Source organism: Acomys russatus, chromosome 30 (assembly GCF_903995435.1).
Source record: "Acomys russatus chromosome 30, mAcoRus1.1, whole genome shotgun sequence".
Classification (NCBI taxonomy): Eukaryota; Metazoa; Chordata; class Mammalia; order Rodentia; family Muridae; genus Acomys; species Acomys russatus.
In genome coordinates this window covers 31,937,947-31,960,518 of record NC_067166.1, presented here as the reverse complement: position 1 = coordinate 31,960,518, position 22,572 = coordinate 31,937,947, and the positions used below count along the sequence as shown (strand labels likewise).

At 38.8% G+C, this 22,572-nt stretch overlaps 1 protein-coding gene across 4 annotated transcripts in view; it reads left to right on the top strand.

Annotated features, from left to right (window-relative positions):
- Tmem161b (transmembrane protein 161B) overlaps positions 1 to 22,572 on the top strand; it is an 81,053-nt gene that overhangs the window by 16,778 nt on the left and 41,703 nt on the right. For 3 of the 4 annotated variants that reach the window (XM_051172587.1, XM_051172588.1, XM_051172586.1), the window contains exon 2: positions 15,048 to 15,151. The exons of the other annotated variant lie outside the window; for it this stretch is intronic. In XM_051172587.1, the coding sequence (XP_051028544.1) occupies positions 15,048 to 15,151 (104 nt within the window). The remainder of the gene's footprint in view (positions 1 to 15,047; positions 15,152 to 22,572) is intronic. 4 annotated transcript variants of the gene reach the window in all.

Below are 22,572 nucleotides of genomic sequence, written 5' to 3'. Positions count from 1 at the left end.
ATCCATTCTTCAGTTGAGGGATAACTATGTTGATTCCAATTTCTAGCTAATATGAGTAGTGTAGCAATGAACATGGTTTAGCAAATGTCCTTGTGGTAGGATGAAGCATCCTTTGAGTATATGCCCAAGACTGTAGCTGGGTCTTGAGGTAGATCGATTACTAACTTTCTGAGAAAATGCCGTATTGATTTCCATAGTGGCTGCACAAGTTCACACTCCCACCATCAATGGAGGAGTGTTCCCCTTGTACCACATCCTCTCCAGCCTGAGCTGTCATTTGTGGTTTTGATCTTAGGCATTCTGACAGGTTTAAGATGGAGTCTCAAAGTAATTTTGATTTGCATTTCCCTGCTGGCTAAGGATTTTGAACGTTATTTTTTTCTCAGCCATTTGGTTTTCCTCTTTTGAGAATTCTGTTTAGATTCATACCCTATTTTTTAAATTGTTATTTCTTTTGTTTTGTTTGGTTTTTGATATCTAGTTTCTTTAGTTCTTCATTTATTTTGGATATTATCCCTCTATCAAATTTGTAGTTGGTAAAAACATTTTCTTACTCTGTAGGAAGCCACTTTGTCTGATTGACTGTGCCCTTTGCCTTACAAATGGTTTTCAGTTTCATGAGATTTCATTTATTAATTGTAGATCTTAGTGCCTGCCCTATTGGTGTTCAGGCCAATGTGTTCAAGGCTATTCCCCACTATTTCTTCTAATAGGTTCAATGTATCTGATATTATGCTAAGGTCTTTGATCCATCTGCAGTTGTTTTGTGCAGAATGGTAAGTATGGATCTATCTGTATTCTTTTACTTGGAGATATCCAGTTTGAAGATGCTTTTTTTTTCATTATGTTTTTCTAGCTTCTTTATCAAAAACTGAGTGTCTGTAGGTGTGTGGATTTATGTCTGGTTCCTCAATTTGATTCTGTCCAAAAATGTGTCAGTTTTATTACTGTAGCTATATAGTACAACATGGAATCAGGAATGGTGAGACCTCTAGTAATTCTTTTATTGTTTCTTTTTTTTTTTTTTTTTTTTTTTTTAGCCTATCCTAGGTTGTTGTTGGTGGTGGTGGTGTGTGTGTTCCCATATGAAAATGAAATTTGTCCTTTTAGTTCTGTGAAGAATTGTATTGGAATTCTGTGGGGATATCATTGATTGCTTTGGATAGGATGACCATTTTTACTGTTAGTCCTACTGATTCATCATCATGGAAGATCTTTCCATCTTCTGATATATTCTTCAATAATTTCTTCAAAGACTTGAAGTTTTGTCATGCAAGCCTTCTATTTGCTTAATTAGGGTTTATATTGTCTGGCTATCCTGAACGGTTTTTTCCCTGATTCCTTTGTCATTTGCATATAGGAGGGTTACTGACTTGAGTTAATCTTGTATTCTGTTACTTTGCTGAAGGTGTTTATCAACTGGAAGAGTTCCCTAGTGGAGTTTTTGGAGTCATTTATGTAGACTGTCATATTACCTTCAATTAAAGATACTTTTGACCTCTTCCTTTCCAACTTACATCCCCTTCAGTTGTCTTATTATTGCTCTAGCTAAGGCTTCAAATACTATGTTGATTAGTTCTGGTGACTGTGGGCAGGCTTGTTTTGTTCCTTATTTTAGTATAATTGCTTTGAATTTCTCTCCATTTAATTTGATGTTGGCTATGGGCTTGCTGTATACTGCCTTTATTATGTTTAGGTATGTACTTTATATCCCTAATCTCAAGATATTTGTAATGAAGGAATGTTGTTAAGGACTTTTTTTTTCTGCATGTAATCAGATGGTCATGTGAATTTTTTCTTTTCAGTTTGTTTATGTGGCAGATTACATTTATTGATTTTCACATATTAAAACATCTCTGCATCACTGGGATGAAACCTACTTCATGGTGGATGATCATTTTGATGTGTCTTGGATTTAGTTTTCAAGTATTTTCTTGAGTATTTCTGCATCGATGTTCATACGGGAAATTGTTCTGTAAATCTCTGTCTTTATGTGGTTTAGGTATCAGTGTGACTGGCCTCATAAAGTGAATGGACAGTGCTTCTTCTGTTTCTATTTTATGTAATAATTTGAGTATTGGCATTAACTCTTCTTTGAAAGTCTGGTAGAATTCTATGTTTAAACCATCTGGCCCTGGGCTTGGGAGATGTTTAATGACTGCTTTTATTTCACTAAGGATTATAGGTCTGTTCAAATTCTTTGTCTTATCTTGATTTAAGTTTGGTAGGTGGCATCTATCTAGAAAATTGTCTATTTCTTTTTGATTCTCCAGTTAGTTTGGAGTACAGGTTTTTAAAGTATATCTTTATGATTCTCTGGATTTCCTTGGTGTCTGTTCCTCTTTTTATGTCCCCCTTTTCATTTCCAAATTTTGTTAATATGGATATTTACTCTGATTGTTAGTTAATTTGGATAATGGTTTATGGATCTTATTGATTTTTCTCAAAGAATTAACTTTTTGTTTTGTTGAATCTTTGTACTGTTTTCTTTGTTTTTATTTTATTGATTTCAGCCCTCAGATTATTTCTTGCCATCTACTCCTTTTTGATGTGATTTCTTATTTTTATTCTAGAGCTTTCAGGCGTGCTATTAAGATGCTAGTATGCGATTTCTCCAGTTTTTTTTTTTTTTTTTTTTTTTTTTTTTTTTTTTAATGTGGGTGCTTAATGCTATATGTACTTACCTCTTAGAATGACTTTCATTGTCTCCAATAAGTTTGGCTATGCTGTGTATTCATTTTCATTGATTTCTAGAAATTTTTTACTTTTTAAAGTTCTGTCTTGATCCTTTTTTCATTTATTAGAGAGTTGTTCAGTTTCCCTGAGTCTATAAATTTAATGTTGTTTCTGATGCTGTTGAAACCCAACTTTAATCTATGGTGGTCTGATAGAATGCAGAGAGTTATGTCAGTTTTCTTGTATCTGTTGAGACTTGCTTTCTGTCTGAGAATGTGGTCAATTTTGGAGAATGTTCCCAAGGTTCTAGGAAGGTTTATTCTTCTGTGTTTAGGTGAAATGTTCTGCAGTATCTGTTAGGTCAATTTTATTCATAATGTTTATTAGCGCCATTATTTCTGTTTAGTTGTCTAGATGACCTATTTATTGGTGAGAATGGGGTATTAAAGCTTCCTACTATCAGTATGTGAGCATCAATATGTGATTTGAGTTGTAGTATTGTTTCTTTTACAAACTCGGTGCCCTTGTGTTTGGGGCATAGATGTTAAGAGTTTAGATGCCATCTTGGTCGATTTTTCCTTTAGTGAGTATGTAGTGTTCTTTCCTATATCTTCTGGTTGATTTTGGTTTGAAATCTCTTTTATTAGATATTCAAATGAACACTCCAGCTTGCTTCTTAGGTCCATTTGCTAGAATATTTTTTCTAACCCTTCTAGCTCTTTACCCTGAGGTCGTATCTATCTTTGACCTTGAGGTGTGTTTCTTGGATGCAGCAGAAAGATGGATCCTGTTTTCACTTCCATTCTTTTTAGTGTGTGTCTTTCTATTGGGGAATTGAGGTCATTGATGCTGAAAGATATCAATGACCGTTGGTTCTTGATTCCTATTATTTTCTTGGTGGTGGTGGGTGTCTGTGTGTGTGTTTCCCTTCTTTTGCTTTTGCTGGTGTGAGATTATTTATTCCCTGTGTTTTCATGGGTGTAGTTAACCTTAGGCTGGAGTTTTCCTTCTAGCACTTTGTAGGGCTGGGTTTATAGGTAGATATTGTTTAAATTTGGCTTTATCATGGGGTATCTTATTTTCTCAATCTTTAGTGATTTAAAAACTTTCTGAGTGTAGTAGTCTGGGCTGTCATCTGTGGTCCCTTAGAATCAGCAACATATGTCCCAGACCTTCTGGCTCTTAGAGTTTCCTTTTCTAACTGGTCTACCATTATATGTTACTTGGTCTTGTTTCCTTGCAATTTAAATATTCTTTGTGTGTTTTGTGTATTTGATGTTTTTATTCTTATGTGCCAAGGTGACTTTTCTGGTTCAATCTATTTGGTTTTCTATGCTTCTTGTACCTTTATAGGCTTTTCCTTTAGCTTAGAAAAATTTTCTCCTGTGATTGTTTGGTCTTTTCATAGTGTCCCAGGTTTCCATTTTGTTGTTGTTGTTGTTTGTTTTGGTTTGGGTTTTTTTGTGTTTTGTTTTTTTTTGTTTTTTTTTTGGGTCAGGAATTTTTTTGGACTTAACATTTTCTTTATTGGACATATCCATTTCTTCTGTCATATCTTCAATACCTGAAATATATATTCTCTCTCTCTCTCTCTCTCTCTCTCTCTCTCTCTCTCTCTCTCTCTCTCTCGATTTATTTATTTATTATTTATACAGTATTCTTTCTGTCTGTGAGCCAGCAGGCCAGAAGAGGGGTCTGTGACCACACTACAATGAAGGCGCCTGATCCTGTCTCTTCCATCTCTTGTATTCTTTTTTTGAAGTTTGTCTTTGTTGTTGCTGTTTGAATTCCTATATTTTTTATGTCCAGAATTCCTTCAGTTTGTGTTTTCTTTTTTGATTCTATTTCCATTTTCAGGTCTTGAACAGTTTTATTCAGAGCCGCAGACTGTTTTTGGTTTTGTACCTATGTCGTCTTCATGCAGTTGGTTTTAAGTTCCTTTTCTTGTGCTTCCACTATGTTGGATTATTCAGGTTGTGCTGTGGCAGGATAGCTGGGCTCTAGTGGAGACATACTGTCCTGGTTGTTACTGTGTTTTCATGCTGCCATCTGGGCTTCTGGAATTAGGTTGATTATAGGTCTAGGTGCTGATTTCTGGATTTGCCTTTGTAAGTGTGAATGATGCCTCTGTGTTGCCTGGTGGGAAATTTTCTGTGGTTGTGATAGTTTTGACCACTGGAGTTCCAAGTAAAATGTGTTTCTGGGTATTGAGGGCTGACGTGTAGGAATGGGGATAGGCTAGGGGGTCTGAGAGGAGTAAAATGTGTTTCTGGGTATTGAGGGCTGACGTGTAGGAATGGGGATAGGCTAGGGGGTCTGAGAGGAGCCACAGGAGAGAGGAGAATGTTCAACAAGGATATGCTTATTCTGTCTCCTTGGAATAAGGGCAGGGCAGGAAGTGAAGAGAGGCCGCCCTAGATGGGCTATATTGCTGGGCATGAGGCCGTGGGGGAGGGGGTTGGGGGAGTGGATTGGATCTAGAGGAAGAAGGGAAGATGCCTGCTTAGACTTTGGGGCTGGCATAAAGCAACAAGTGAAGAGAGGGAAGTCAGAAGAGGAAGGTCTGTGGGTTGCACAGGAGATAGAGGCAGAGGGAAAGAAGGCTGTTGTAGGTGTTCTGTTGCAGAGCTGGGGATGGGGCTAGTGTAGTGGCTCTCTGGAGCAAAGAGAGAAGAGAGGATCTGCTTTCTGGTGTGTGTGGCCTGTGGGTTAGCAAGGGTCACCTGCGGTAGGTGGGGGCTGGGCTGCAGTGATGAGTGAGGCCAGGGAGCTTAGAAGGGGGGATGTGTGAGCAGTGGAAGCGTGGGACAGCAAGGGTTGCCGCTCATGTTCTGCTGCAGAGCTGGGCATGGGATTGGATTTAGAGGGGAAGAGGAAGTGACGAAGAGCCTCAGTTGGCTTACCTTTTTACCTGGCCATACTCAGCTCTTGTGTTATCAGTGTGGTACCAGCTGGTGTTGGCGGCTGGGATACTGGGATGAGTTGGGGGAAGGAAGGTTGGAGAAGATCTTTGGGACCCAATGGGAATGAGGTCAGAGAGTAAAGTGAGACCTCAGCAGGTTTTCTGCTACAGAGCTGGGGATGAGACTGGGGGATTGGAGCTTGGGGGAGAAGAAAGAGTGGCTTGATCTGCTGTCAGCTTGTTGCCGAGAATGAAGCAGCCCTTGAGTGGGTCAAGTGTCATTCCTTGGACCATGCTTTCCCAGACCGTCTTGGTAGACTTAGTTATTTTCTAAACGTAGAAGGTTGTTGCAACACTGGACAGTGATGCTTATCTTACTGTTTATTTACCACCTTTTATTTGTGGGTGGTGGTGAGGGGGGGCTAGCCTTTCCAAAGCTACATGAAATCAGCATACAGTGAAAGAAATATTATGTCCTTTTACATGAACTTAGATATGGTTTGTTTCTTTGGCCTGAGTGTCGCCATATCACTTATATTTACATGTCAAAAGGAGTAGTGATTCATTAGTTATATATCTAAATAGCAGATTTGTGTTATCAGTTGGAAGTCTAAAGAAAAAAACAGTTTAATATTCAAGTAAAGCATATTTAGGGTTGAATGTATTTCACACTACAAAGGTCTACTGCGTATGCGATTTTTCTTCAGTCTTAAGCATTGCCTGAATGAATTGTTTTTCCCTGGCACTTGCTGTTTTCTTTGCTATATTCAAGCAAGTATCCTTTTGGCTACTCACGCAACTCATACGTTAAGACAGTAATTGAAAGGGTCCTTAGAAAATGTAGTGTCTGATCTGCTTGCTAGCTTCCATTTGCCTGTAAATTAAGGCATAACACTCTTACAAACGTGAGTTTTGTCAGTCTGTCTCAAGCAGATTGACTATCCTTATGACACCATTATATACGTATTTTCTGAAAAGCCAAGTGTTCTTGGGAAGCCTCTCTGAAGCTTGCCAGCTGCTTCTCTCAGCCTACCGCTTTCTTGTATTCTACCAGCCCCGAAAAGGGGAACATCTTGACATGCCATGAGCCCTCCTCAGGCATATTCTCTGTTGTTGTCCTTTATACTCAGTCATACTCAGTTTGAATTTCTTTTGGAATGTGCATACCTCCTAGTTTTGGCTGCCTTTGTCTCAGATTTTCTTTTCTTTCATTAAGCAGTTTACTAGTGCATCTTAATTCTGTCTGGGTAATGTTCATTGCCCTATTTCTGACTACTTAGACTTTCAAAGTGATATTTTTATCCACCAGGAAATGCAAGTTAAATATTTCCCTTGTTAGAAGCTTTGTTGCCATTACAAAGTACCTGACATGACTAAATACAAAAACATTTTAAAGGAAGGAAGATTTATTTTGGTTTCCAGTGTTTGAGGTGTAAGGCCATGCCAGCTGCTCCCTTGTTTCTGACAGTGTGGTGAGGCAGGAGAGCACATTTCACTGGAGAAAGAAGACATAAAGACACATAGGAAGGGCTAGGAAAAAATACCTTTTAAAGATAGCCTGGAGGGACTTCCTCTTATCAGTGCCCACCCACCTCTTACTTCCTACCACCTTGAGGTAATGCCTTCATCAGGGGATTGTCCACTGAACAAGGTTGAGCCTTTATTATCCAGTTATCACTCAATGAGTTGATCAACTTCTACCTGGAGATGAATCCTTTTGAGGGAACATTTTATGTTCAACTTAGAACTGCCATGTTTTAAAGGTCTTGGCGATCTCACAGACACACAGCAACACACACACACACACACACACACACACACACACACACACTTGTCATTTAGCCTGGAATTTCCTTCCTTTTACTTGTCTGTGAGATTTTAGTTTACATTTTAGGTTTCCCCATTTCTCTTTTGTTTGTTTATTTGTTTGAGACAAGATTTCTCTATGTAGCTTTGGCTATCCTGGAACTAACTTTGTAGACCAGCTGGCCTCAAACTCACCGAGGTCCGCCTGACTCTGCCTCCCAGCGCCACTACCACCTATCAAGATTTCCCCATTTCTATTAAACTTTCATATCTAGTTTTTTTTTAATTTCTAGAGCACTTCCTCATACTGTAAAAGTCTTGTGCCCAAATGTTATCTTATTTGTTGCTCTCGTATATGTCCGTTTTGGATTGTAAACTTTAACAACATTGATTCTTTACAGTGATCCATCCATTTAGCTATTACATGCTGTACTTATTATGTGATCTATCTTAAATTATACTGCTCTCCGTGGCGGGGTGTAACTGTCAGGAAAAACACAGATTTTTGTGCTAAGACTCTGTTCACAGCCAGCAAGATATCACTTATATATTAGAGAGATTTTTTTTTTTTTTTTTTTGGAGTTTTCTGTTGAAACAGGTTTCTCCGTGTAGCCCAGGGAAAATACAACTTTCTGTAGCCATGCCAAGCCTCACACTTGCTTGTGTCACTATAACCAGCAAGACAGTGTATTTATCCTTTCTAGATTTATACTCAGTTTCATGGTCATATATTTTGGTTTATAGTGCTTTGTTATTGTTTGAAATAACTAAATTATCTGTGTGGCAGTATAGATACATAGACACAGACATAGCCCTCTTCCCTAAAGTAATAAATGCTGCTGCCCTGCTTCCTCCTGAACTTTAGGCTGCTCACATTTGAGCCAGTTGTCTCTCTGCAGCTGGGCTCTACCTCATCTCTTCTTAGTATCCAGAGAAACGTTCCTTAACTGCTCAGCATACCACTTTTCATGGGTATTATAGCCTTAAGGTTAAATTTTAAATTTGATAGTCTCACCTTTCAATATCTGGTTTTGGCCTCTCATCTTTCCCATAAAGCAGTTATTTTTTATTGACCAAGCTATTGCCTCTTGAATAATACTTGACCTTCCAAAGTGACCTATGATAGTTTTGTTCTCAACTTCTCTCCCCTCTTGTGTGTTATAGACTTCCTATCTTCTTATCACTTTTGAGTAGAATATCAGTTTCCATCTAAGGTATGTGCTAAGTGCTCATCAAGGTCAAGAGCACAGACATCCCCGATGCTAGTGTGCTAAAGCCCCGTGCAACGGCTTTTCCCGAAACCCATGGTAGTCACCTGAACTCAATAGACTTGATTAGAAGAATCATTAAATTTGAAATTAGAGACCTGGGTTCTAGTTAAGTCTACAACCAGGTAGTTACATGATTTTGGACATTTACATTCTGCTCTCCTTTGCTAATTGTCTAGAGATTTGTTTAAATGCTTAAAGTGTGATTTTTAAAGTTTTTTTTTTTTTTAATCTAGGTTGACAAGTTTCCAGTTCTTTTGGAGTAAAAAACAATTTTCTCAAGTTTTAAGAAATCTGCCTTAGTATGTCTTGCTATCAGTCACTAAAATGTTTTAAACAGTTGAGAAAAAAAAGTGGGGGGGGGGAAGGTTGATGGGTAATAGCCTTTTTCCTTTCTGTTGCCTAACTGACTCAGGGAGATGATAATTGAAACCATTTGGGGGTGATGTGAGTCCCAAGTTTACATGCAAATATGCCTTCTAATAGTAAACAGTGTATGTTTCCTTTCAATTTGTTTGTCAGCAGGAGAGCTACTTTAATGAAACATAACAAGTCAGCTCCACTCAGGGTGACATAATTTTCTAGGTTTGAAATTAAGAATTGTAGCATGTTTGTATGTCGCTATTGAAGTTTTGTTTCTACTATTGACAAGCAAAAGAAACTATTGATATTTGGTATATTTTATTTCTTGGAGAACTATGTAATTTTCATTGTTAAGATTTTTTTTTTTAACCTACTCAGAAACTATTACTGACAAAACTTGAAATGATCATTCTTCTAGATACTAAATTCTTCTAGATATTAAAAACATAACGTTTCCTTGCTTTCCAAGGCCCCACGTTGACTTGGAAAAGGTCACCCAAAGTTATCTAGGCTTCACCCGTCCTGGGTCCCTAAACTGTTTCATAAGCTAATGTTCCCAGTTCCAGTTGTCAAGAGAATCTGAGCCTAGAGGCAGTGAATGCAGATAGAAGCTATCTGTTTGGCCACATCACTGTTTTGAGGAGTTAATAACACCATTAAGGATACATTACATGGTGGTAAGTCTGAGATTCACCTGTGATGGTCTTTGTTAGCTTCACTGCATCAGTTTAAAAGTTTTGTGTTGGAAAATTTGTTTAACTCCATAGTTAAACTTATTTAAATAGTTTCTAAAAATAATGAAAAATATTCAGGACATGTAAGAGACTAAAAATTGGGCATACTATAATTGCTCATGCCTTAAAACTTGGCTAAAGTATTAGTAAATAGTAAGTTAATGAGACAGTTCTCCAGAAATTACAATTTTGGTAGTATACCTCTTGCTGTATGTGTGTGAAAAGAAGTAACTATGGTCACATATTTTTTCACCCAATTTAAAAATGGCCTCTGTATGTAGATTCCTGCTTTAGAGTAAAAGTAACTTGATCTTTTAGTGTCCCATATGTAGTCATCTAACAGAGACACATTCTAGGAAAGTCTTACTGATTTCTCTTAGAAAGCTGAAAGATTCCTTATACGTAATAATGTGTTTAGCACATGTCAGCATGTAGATGAGGATTTCTATCACAGTCTATCATATACAACTTATTTCTGAAGAGGAAAGGGACATAGTAAATTGAACAGATGAGAGTAATGGTTTTGCATTGAACATTTTGTGCAGTTCAAGTGCTCAGAGTATACCTACCAAGTTTCCTCTAGCATTTGCCTTTCTCAAGGTGAGTCTCATTCATTCTCTCTTTGGCTCCATATTTGACAGTTTCTGAGTTTTTAACATCGTCTCTAGAATGCTTTTCTCCTCCAGGTACCAAAGGTACAGCATCAATATTTTGGAATCTGGGTCCTTAAGTCTGTCTCTCTGATTTTTGTTGGCTTATTTGTACCTGCCATGGTTTGCTTCTTTAACAGTGATGCTGTTAGCAGTATCTCACTGCAGTTTGTGATTGGAAGGAAGAGGAGCGATATCTTTCTCCACTTTGTCACCGTCTGTCATATACACCCTCCTGCAATAGCATTTCATAACATTACTTTTATTAAGTGTGACTAAATCCAGTTTTACTATTGAGGACAAGAATGACTGTAGTGTTGAAATTGTTACCGTGTCTGTGAGTGGCTGTGCTGCTGACCTTGACGACTCAGGGCTGCTATCGCTGTTTTCAAGGCCAGGTTGAGTGGCCTTGCTTTGTCTAAAGCACTTTACTAGCTCAAAACTTCTTTGCCTTTTACATCTATAATTGCAAATAAATCAGCCAGGCGTACTGTTGCAGAGTTTTGTGGTGATTATATTCAGGGTATAGAGACTTGCAAACTATAGGACAAAGAGCGACCCATGCGAAGTGTGATAGTGTAACCTTGGATGTGAAGTGAAGGGACAGCTGCCCTTCCTGTAAGCCAGTTGCTGGAGTTTAAGGCATTGAAACATCTACGAAGAAAGCAGAGCTGAAACAGACTTCATGGGCCTTTTAAAATAGACCTGTTTAAGAACCACCTCTCAACTGCTTTGAGAAACTGTCTTCTAATGGTGGTAATAACTTACCTCTTACTCTGAAGCAAGTGTGGTGAGGTCGAGTCAATTCTGGTCTTTGTTTTATGGGTGAGGAAACAAGGGGACAGAGTGTTTAAGTGGTGTGCTGAAGCCACACAGCTAGGAGACCAGGAGTTGATGAGAAAAATCAAAGTCTGCTTCTCATTCCCTTCAGTTAATGCTCTGCTGTACTTTAACTTTGATCAGTCAGCCATGAGCTAGAGAGCTGATTTGTTTGTTTTGTTTTGCTTTTCTCTCCTCCTCCTCCTCTTCCTCCTCCTCCTCCTCCTCCTCCTCCTCCTTCTCCTCCTCCTCCTCCTCCTCCTCCTCCTCTTCTTCTTCTTCTTCTTCTTCTTCTTCTTCTTCATTTTTTTTTTAAGAGATGGGGGTAGCTCAGCTTGGCTTCTGACTCAGCCTTCCTTCTTCAGCTTCCTTCATCACTCACCGCCACCCCTGGCTTTGCACCTCCTACTCTTTTTACATCTTTTGAGGCAGGCACTCAGTATGTAGCCTTTTGCCTCCGCCTCCTGCGTTCTGGAAGTAAAGGTATGTGCCACCATGCCTAGCCTGCTGGTCTTAAAGTTCAGTGTTTTCATTGTTAGGTGAATTAGAGAAAGCTGAAGTCAATACTTTCACCATATTTCATACCTTTAATTTATTGTTTTTCCTTTTATTGAAAATAGCTTTTTTTTTTTCTCTCACATAATATATTCTGTCCCTTCCCTCTACTTCCCCCAGTTCTTCGTCCACATCCCCTCCTGTCCAGATCCGCTCTCTTTCTGTCTCTAATTGGAACACAAACAAGCCTCTAAGGGGTAATACTAAAGTATAATAAGATAAAACAAAACCTCACACATTGGAATGGGAGGAGACAGAGAGAAGGAAAAGAGCCTAGGGAAAGTCACAGGAAACAGATGCCAACATGGAGACCTGCTTTTAATTTAGGGATCACATTAAAAGTAATAATAATAAACCGTAGTGGTAATAAATATATACACAAAGGACCTGTAGGTAAAGATAGAAAGCAGATGTACATATATACATATGTGTATAATTGTATAATAAGATACAAGTTAGGAAAGGAGCCCTGACACAACATTTTGGGACAGGGAACCTCCAGAGATGCCCCTGAGTTCATTTCGTGTTGGCCATCTACTGCTGTGCATACAGCCGACCCTTCAGAGTAGTTTGTTTCCCCAGTGAGACTTCCTTAGAGAAAACTAAATACTCATTTGCAAATTATCTCTTAGAAATTGCTTCTGGGTTAAGGATGGGACATGTGACCACTTCTCCTTTCAGGTCTAGGACGCCATCTAGTGCAGACCTGTGCAGGCCATGTGCATGCTCCTTCGGTCTCTGTGAGTTTATGTGAGCTTCAATCCGGTGATGTAAGGGCCCTATTTCCTTGGTGTCTTCCATCCCTTCCAGCTCTTAAATTCTTTCTTTTTCCTTTTCTGCAAGGTTTTCTGAACCCTGAGGGGAGGTGTTTTATGGAGACCTCCCATTTAAGAACTGAATGTTCCAAGGTCTCTCACTCTCTGTGTAATGTCTGGCTGTGGGTCTGTGGGTCTCTGTATTTGTTTCCATCTGCTGCAGGAGGAAGCCTTCTAGAGATTGCTGAGCAAGGCACTGATTGAAGAGTATAACACAATGTCATTAGGAGTCTTTTTTTTTTTTTTTTGGTTTGGTGTGGTGTTTTTCTGAGACAGGGTTTCTCTGTGTACCTCTGGCTGTCCTGGACTCCCTTTGTACACCAGGCTGGCCTTGAACTCACAGAGATCCACCCTGCCTTTGCCTCCCAGAGTGCTAGGATTCCAGGTGTGTGCCACCACACCCGGCTATTAGGAGTTATTTTAATGCTATGTTCTTTTAATACAACAGTAGTATTTGGTTTTCCTGTAGGTCTCTGGGCTATCTAGTCTCAGATACTTGGTCACCCAAGCAGTGACATCTCATAGAGTGGGCCTTAAATCGAATCAGGTGTTGGTGGGTTGCTCCCAGAAGCTTTGTGTTCCCACTATACTAGCATACCTTGTAGGCAGAGCAGCATTGCAGAGCAAAGGGTGTGTAGCTGGCTTGGTGCTTTAATTTCTTCTTTGGTAGCATACAGAGTGCCTTCTGTTTCCAAACATGCTAACATGTAGAAGGCTCTCCGTAGGCAGCGCCTTGATTTCTCCATGTTTAGTGATAGGGCCTTGTCATCAGTTGTCTCGACATCAGCCTGGCTTGTTTTCAATCCCAATAGATGGAGAAGATAAGGCATTCCACAATAAAACCAAGTTTAAGCAGTATCTGTGTGTACATCTAGCCTAACAGAAGGAAAATTCCAACCTAAAGAGGTTATGCCCACCCAACAAAACACAAGAAATAATAATCCCAGACCACACAAACACACAGACACCAACACACACACACGCACACACACACACACACACACACACACACACGCACACACACGAGGGGGAAGGAATCAACAATCACCATTCACTTATCTCTCAGCATTAGTGGTTTCAGTTCCCCAGTGAAAAGACGCAGACTGACAGAATGAATGCAGAACAGTTCCTTTTACCACATCCAGGAACCACACCACACATCAAGGATAGACACTGTCTCGGGACAGAAGGATAGAGAAGACCTTCGAAGCAAGTGGAAGCTGCTGTAGCGTTTTTAATATCTGACAAAATTAATGGACTTCAAACTGAAACCAATCAGAAGATGTAGAGGAGGACACTACATACTCAAAACAAACCAAGATGGCATTTAAGTCCTTAGCACCTACGACCAAATGCAAGGATGCTCAAGTTAGTGTACTGACTCTCACTCACTGATTGTGGGAGATTTCACTACCTCACTCTCACCAGTAAAGCACTTATCCAGACGAGCACTAAACAGAAATGCTGGAGCTAACTGACGTTAAAAAGCAGAGGAACCTAGCAGATACTTAGAGAACATTTTACCCCAACAAAAGAATATACCATTGTTGCAGCTAAATTATCATTATTATTAAGCCTACCACATTGGGCACCACTTGTTGTTGATTTACCAGTATAGCCTAATAATAGTTTATTACCAGGCCTATAATTATTGTTACATCAGTATAACCAGGCACCTGTTATATTTTAAGATAGCTTTAGTTAAAAAAAAAAAAAGAAAAAAAGAAAAAGAAAATAGCCTTAGTTAACCTGGGGCAAATATCAAGCCTGTAAACTACTTCCCATAGTGGGGCAGGTATCACATACCTGCGCCAATCCCATGCCATCTGCTTCTAATAACTTCTATCAAGCTACCTCCCATCCATAATCCCATATACTTGCTAATGTTCTTCATCTGGGCCCAATCTCTGTCCACGTCGGCCATGAGCTTCTATTCCACCTAACCCATGATGGCACAACCTTCTCCTCTCTTTTCCTCAGGTCTGTCTTCTTCCCAAGATTCTCTATGTCTCCCCAAGTCCTAGGAAACCTTAGCCGTGTCTATCTCATTTGCCCTGTGCAGGTGTGATGGCTTTTTATTAATTAGCATCAAAATACATCAGACCAACCCCCTACATACCATTTTCTCAAAACTTCATAGAACTTTCACCAAAATTGACCAGATACCCTTAATTTCTATAGAGTATGTCTTGGGAATAAATGTTGAATGTTTAGTCTGTTTTACTTGTGTTCACATGCATGTGATACTTCGGTAATTTGAAGAGATTTGTGGAAGTGGCAGCCGTAAGTACGGTATGTATTCAGGGAGATGTCCTTGAATACTTAACGGCTACAAGAACAACACACTTTAATGTTAATGCCAGTTTTCTTAAAAAATAGAGTCATCAACATGGATAGTTTTCTACCAGGGTCCCCAAACATTAATAACTTATTGTTAATTTGTTTCTTTTTTTACACAGGGTGTGATAGGTATACAGCTGGTTGTTACCATGGTGATGGCCAGTATCATGCAGAAGATTATACCTCACTATTCTCTTGCTCGATGGCTACTCTGTAATGGCAGGTAAGGAAGGGATAGGCTGATTATAATGGGCACCTGTTGTGTTTGTTTTGAAACAAAGTTTCATGTAGCCAAGGCTGGTCTAGAATTCACTATGCATTTAAGGTACCTTCAGCTCCTATTTTTACCTTTTTGCCTCTCAAGTACTAGGGTTATAAGCATCCACCTCCTCACTTAGATACTGGATATTTGGGAAAACCAAATACTACTGTTCTATTAAAAGAGCATATCATTAAAAGGACTCCTAGTTGTCAGGTGCGGTGGCACATGCCTCCAATCCCAGTATCCAGTACCATCTGCAGCCTCCACTACAAGGCTGAGTAACTTTCTCCAAGTACTAGTTCAAATCTGTTTCTAAACTAAAATCACAACAGTGAATGTGAGGAAATTTCGCTTTCTCTCGACATGGTAGTTTATGCATTCAGTGCAAAGGCAATGGGGCAAGGGACGAGAATTCAGTTCCCAGGTCTGTTCTTCCTTTTCCTTCTTCCATCTACACTCAGGCCACTGACAACAGAAAGTATCTTCTGCTTACCTTTAGAAGCGGGTCAGCATGAGGATGAAAAGACAGAAATCCAAGGGCTTAAGTGTTAGAATTAGAAAAGCTTTCCTGGTTTTGGTGATGTAATTTAAAAGTTAGTATAGAAGTTAGATGTTCTTTGTTTTATTGCAGACTCTTTTTTTTTCTTTTCTTTTCTTTTCTCGAGACAGTTTCTCTGTGTAGCCTTGGCTGACCTAGACACGCTTTGTAGACCAGGCTGGCCTCAAACTCACAGCAATCCACCTACCTCTGCCTCTCTGAGCTCTAGGTTTAAAGGCGTGCACCACCGTGCCCAGCTATTGCAGATAAATTTTAATCTTCCCAACTCAGTAAGGAAGGAGTGGAGTTATGTTGTATTATTTAATCTGTTGTACTGTAAACATAATACTGTTTATCTCCACTGCTTCCGAAAAAGATCTAGATTGACATGATAGAATTTGTATAATATAATAAAATCAAAAGAAAATAATTTAGGTAATAATTCTATAGAAAAATCTGTACACAGAAATACAAACTGTATGCATTTCCTGTGCAGTTACAAAAGGTCAGTGGTTAATCTGGTACCATAACTACTTCAGTAGCCGATCAAATGCTGACCATTTTCTTCTGTTTGGACCTTTTGACATTTGAACACAATGGGTAGCTCTCGTGTAATTTCTTATTCAGCAAGACAAATAAGCCTTTAATTTAGAAGGCTATCCCTTTACAGTATTAAGTTTCCTTTATTTAATTTTTCCATTTTATTCATGTCTGCTATGTTTTTTACTTTTTTCTTTGTGATAGTCAAATATAGAGAAATATTCAAACTTAAAAGTTTTTAATGCTGCTTATCTGTGCATACTGATTTTGTATTGAAATAAACTTTTAAAATGTATGTTAAATGACTAAAGAGTGATATGTATATTTGAGAAACCTGTGTACAAATGTATCATTGGTGACTAGGATTTTTGTTGTGTCAGTTAATATATGTCCCCCATAATCTAGATTACTTACTTTTCATCATGTAACTTATGAAAGAATAAAATATCACTGGGAAAATTATCATTACTTCTAAGTCAATGACTTAGAATTAAACATTAAAACCGTAAAATATATCAAATAAACTTGTTAGTACTGGAATAATATGCTGTAAGCTTTTTTGTTGTTGTTCTGCGAATTGAACCCTGGGTACTGGACATGCTAACTAAGGGCTCTCACTGAGCTGCATCCTGTCATTCGAAGTTTGGTCTTTTACACGAATACGCCCTAAGACTGTGTAAAGATTTTTGAACAAAGCTCTGTCTTTAAAATGAAACTGGAAGTTGTTTCATGTCCTAACTGTTTTGTCTTGTGTTTTAATGTTATCTACCTTTGTAATGTTTACTGCTGACATTTTGAAGTCACAAATGCCAACTCTTCCGCAGTGTTAACTAGCTCAGCTTATTGACTTATAGCACTTAGGATAATTACTTTTTTTTTTTCAATCTTCAGTGATATAAAGCCATACTGAGTGAAGCAACTATACCTAATAAAATAAGAAGTTTTTAAAAATTAACAAGCCTTATAATATAGAAAGCTTATTATTTTTCTAGTTCTCACTAACATTGCTGTAATTTTTAAACAGTAGTTTTTTGTTTGTTTCAAAAAAGAAAAAAACATGTGTGGAATCTTTAATCTGGTTTACTTCCACTGTTGCTCTCTTTGTGTTTATGTAGAGCATACTGACACATGTTTTAAAAATCTAGTACATCATTTGGATATTCTACGTAAAGCAGGAAAAGAGATACGCTGAGACATGTAACCTCCAAAATCCCAAGTACATAGATTAATGTAGGTTTCACTTATGCCAGATAGCAATGGGCTCAAATGGGAAATCAGTAGCATTGGGCAGTTCTTCCAGTAGACTCTTCACAGAATGGCAATTAAGGAATTTAGTTATTTTTTAAGTAGTGAAAGATAGGAAGTCTAGTTGTCTTGGATTTTTCTCCCTGTGACATTAGCATCTACCTTTAAATGCTGTGCTATTTGGAAAAATGAAAAGAGAGTGGATTATGGATCAAGACAGTCTGAGGCATCAAGCTTAGAAATAGACTTAGACTCATTCATTGTCTAAGCTGGGGCCTTTTGACTAGTGCTAGCCGAAGGTCACGGGGAAACTGAAATGTTTTCATTGTACCTTGGAAATCCAAACAAGATTGCTGAATACCTATTTCTTTTTTGGAATAGGTATATTAGTTTTATTCTTATACATAGGAAACACATTGCAAGTAATTTACTCAGGTGTGTACAACGAGAAAGGAACAGCTCTAGACCTTCCTTCAGAAGCCTAAGTCTTGTTTATTCTGTACTGTGTATATGGCTAAAATCCACGTATAAGTGAGTACATACCATGTGTGTCTTTCTGAGTCTGAGTTACCTCACTCAGGATGATCTTTTCTAGTTCCATCCTTTTGCCTGCAAATTGCATGATTTCCTTGTTTTTAATTGCTGGATAGTATTCCATTGTGTAAATCTACCACAGTTTCTTCATCCATTCTTTGGTTGAAGGACATATAGGTTATTTCCAGATTTTGGCTATTATAACTAAAACTGCAATGAACATAGTTGAGCAAATGTCTTTTGTATGGTGGAGCATCTTTCTGGTATATGCCCAGGAGTGGCATAGCTGGCTCATAGCTATTCCCAAATTTTGGAGAAAATGCCAGGTTGATTTCCAAAGTGATTATACAAGTTTGCACTCCCACCAGCAATGAAGGACTGTTCCCCTTTCTCCACATCCTCGCCAGCAAGTGCTGTCACTTGAGTTTTGGATCTTAGCCATTCTGATGGGTGTAAGGTGGAATCTCAGAGTCATTTTGATTTGCATTTCTCTGATGACTAAAGGACATTGAGTATTTCTTTAAGTGCTTGAGTCCTCTGTTGCAAATTCTCTGTTTAGCCCTGTACCCCATTTTTAAATTGGATTATTTGGTGTATTGGTGTTTAATTTCTTGAGCTTTTTATATATTTTGTATATTAGCTGTTTGCCAGATATAGTGTTGGTGAAGATCTTTTCCCAGTCTATAGACTGCCATTTCATTCTGTTGATGGTGTCCTTTTCCTCACAGAAGCTTCTCAGTTTCAAGAGGTCTAATTTATTAATTGTTGATCTTAGAGCCTGTGCTGTTAGTTCAGGAAGTTGTCTCCTGTGCCAATGAGTTCAAGGCTCTTCCCCACTTTCTCTTCTAACAGATTTAGTGTGTCTGGTTTCACAGACCCAAAGAAGATTAGCAATAAGGAGAACCCAAGGGAGGATGCTTAAATCTCTCTCAGGAGGGGAAACAGAATAGAAAGGGGAAATGTTTGAAGGCAGGGAACAAGGTAGGAGAGGGAGCGCTGAGAGAAATGAAGGTGGAGATCAGACCTGGGGCCAGTGGAGCCAGGAGGACAGAGGGCCTACAGGAGAGGGATGGGGGCACATCTGTGGCAAGCTGGAGGCCTAAGACAGGGTGGTAGGCTGTGCAGACCCCTAAACCTGTGGTTTTACTTCCCACTACATTCCGAAACATGAAATGGAGAAGCTTTAGAAGTGAGCAGATTATCTTTTAAGTGGCACAGCATTCTGAGCAGCACAGTAAGGCTGCTCTGCTCCTGACTGACCACACTACGTGCACTCTGCTGGTAGTCAAGGGCTGAGGGTTACATTGTGGTATTCAAGTAGTCCTTACCTCACAGATCAGGTGACATACGTCACTTACCCTCACTTCATCACGCTGGCACTGGATGGCCTCTCTGCACCACGAGAAGGTCAGTATAGGACAGTGAACTTAGGAGAGGCAGTAGTAACAGCTTTTATTACAATATCTTGCTATAATTTTTCTATTTGTTACTCATTGTTTCTTTCCTACTGTACCTAATTCGTAAATTAAGCTGCATCAATAAGTATATATGCATAAGAAAAACCAGCATGTATAAGGTTTGATATTGTCTGCAGTTTCAAATACCCACTACGGGTCTTTGGTACATACCACTGAGTAAGGTAAACTCCTCTATTTGCTTGATTGATGGCTTCTCAGATACTCGACTTCTTGTCCTGGAACTGTCATATATGAACAGAGCAGTAACTGTGCTCTCCACCCAGAAGTGGGACTGTGCCTTCTGTTGGCAGTGGAGGAATTTAGGAGTGTCTTCTCTCTCCTTTTTGTGTGCAGTGCTTTGCCTTCTAGAAGGTGGTGCATGTGTAGTATATACTCACATACATGTGCACACATAGGCACTTGCAGCTAGTGTATAATTTCTCTTCACTTACTGTGTTCTTAGTGCCTAGCCATCTTTTATTCTAAATCAGAAAGCTCATTAACACTGGTTTCGATTACTGAAGCATACTAACTATAAAGTAGAGCTTAACTACTGTCTTATTGCCCACTCTATTCCTTACTGTATCCGTTGAAATTAAACTTACTGTGTTTTCTATTTCATTCTTATAATCATTAATAAGAAAATACATGTCATTCAGAATCTAAAATTTCCATCTAAAATGATCTAAAGTTTATAACTTTTTGATGTAATATCTGCAAGTAGGCAGTTGGGAACCTTGTCTCCCAGGTAATAGTGAAAGTGTATCTACATTGAAAACATTGTTTAAAAGTGTCCCAGGCTGTGTGTATATTAAAACAAACAAATGTCATAATTAGATCTGAATCCCAACCCCAGGATACCATGTGTATGCAAATATTCCAGAACCTAAACCCTGAAGCCCATCTGGCCCTAAGCATTTGGTTACGGGTTACACGGCCTCCATCTATGATATGAAATGTTAGCTTTGCTTTTTTAAGATCACCAGACTTTGTTGAAGGGATTTCTACTTTAACAAGAAGCTGTGTAGTAAGTAGCATTTCTTAGGCCAGAAGCCCATGAAATCTACTGCTGACCTTTCAAAATAACTTTGAAGAGCCTGCTGCCTTTAGACTTTCAGTCTCCTACCTCAACAAGAAAGACATCCCGAGAAGCTGCTGTCTTTCTATAGAGAGCAGACAGCTTTCTCTAGCCACTAATTTGGGACAAATAAAGTAATAAACCAAAAACCTCTATTTTCTATTGAATTAAAATTACTTTGTTTTGAAGTTTGCTTGGCCCCTTTTTTGCAGAAGTAAGTGATAGGTGACAATCTCTGTACCTTTGAGTAGTGGGTTTGCATGAACACAGGGTGATGCTGGCTCTCAGGATGGCTTCTTTGCCACCTTGCTTTTCACTTTCTTTATTGCTCAGCTTAAGCCTCATGCATGCTCTTCTCTCAACACTTTCATTTTTCTAATCCCCCACTTTGGTCTGTTACCTTCCATCTTACGTTTCTAAGCAGACTTGTGGTTTTGGGGTTTGGGAGATGGCTCAGTGAGTTCAGCCACTAGACCCATGGTAGAAGGAGAAAACCGACTTTCCACATTTGTGCCCTGGCATGCGTGTTCTTGTATTCTCTTTCTCTCATCACAGCACATTCGTAGTTTAAAATTAAATAATTTATTATTTGATCAAATATACTCTAATATTGTCTCATTCCACATTGAGTAATCAGGGTGTTATAACACCTTACTTAATATTCAGTTGTTGGCATTCTTTTTGCTTGTTGCTGGTTGTGTATTTCCCAAGTCAACAAGACTCAGGGACGTAATAACTAAGGGGAAGATTTAAATCCTGTTGCTGCCTTTATGGAGTGCTTGAGTCTTTGCCTTAACTATCTTCCAGGTCCACAATGTTCATGATATTCCTTGACAGGTTTCAGCAGATAGCAGAGGCTTATTTCTCCCCAGCTGTAAGGATTATCGGCATTTAGAATAAAAACCAAAATTGTGATTAGTTACTGCCTTTGTCTGCTGGGGCTGCTCTAACAAAGGATCGTGGACAGAGTGGCTTATGAAAATCCAGAGCCTGCCTCATATTCTGCAGCCTGGGCTTCATGAGACCAGGATGCTAACATGGCCTGCTTCTGCTGAATCTTCACCAGTTTGCACACTGCCACCTTCTCTTTGTATCACATGGCAGAAAGAGTAAGTCAACTTTCTGTTTTAAAGGAGCACAGATTCCATTTATTAAGGCTTCATGTTCATGAACTAATTTGTGCCTGCAAGTCCCGTATCCAGGTTCTGTCACGTTAGTTTCCTAGAGCAGAAGAGTTGGAGAACATTCTGTTTAGAGCAGTGGCCCGTGAGATACACCCTGAAATAAAATTTTACACAGTTCTATGGTGAAGCCTTTATAGCTTTTGTACGCTTGTTCATCTTCAGATTTCCGTTTACAATTTCTGGAGATTTGATGTAAATGACACTGCCAGTTAAATTTTTTATGATAAAGTTCAGACCGATAATTCTTTAGTTTCTTCTACTTGTTTTTCAGTGTTGTTGAATTGTTATAGTGGTCAGATATTTTTCTGCAAGTGGCCTATATGAGAATGATCACTGTAAGCTTGATTCAGTAATTTAGTAAAGTATGACAGCAGGTTAACATTTTCATCTGAAATATTGCTACTAATGTAAACTCAACATAAGTGAAAAAAGCACAGCATAGCCAACCAAATTACCTGCTAGCAAATACATTGGAAATAATACATTTAAATGTAAGAGGTTTGGTGTTAATGAAAACCCTTTTTTCCCCAATTCAAAAGTAGCTTATACCTACAATGTGAAACATACAGGTGACAAGTTGATAGAAATATATGAAAAGGTAGTAGATGACCTAGGTAGGCCCATGAGCTAATCATAATGTAAGCTTTGCTGTACTTCTTCCTAATCTTTTCGACTTAATCTCCTCTGTTAGGTATACCATAATATATGTACAGGCTTATACTATGCTTTTTGCTTAACATAGTGAGCAGTTTTCCTCAAAGTGCATTTCCTATAGCCATGTTAGGAAAGGACACCCTGCACATACA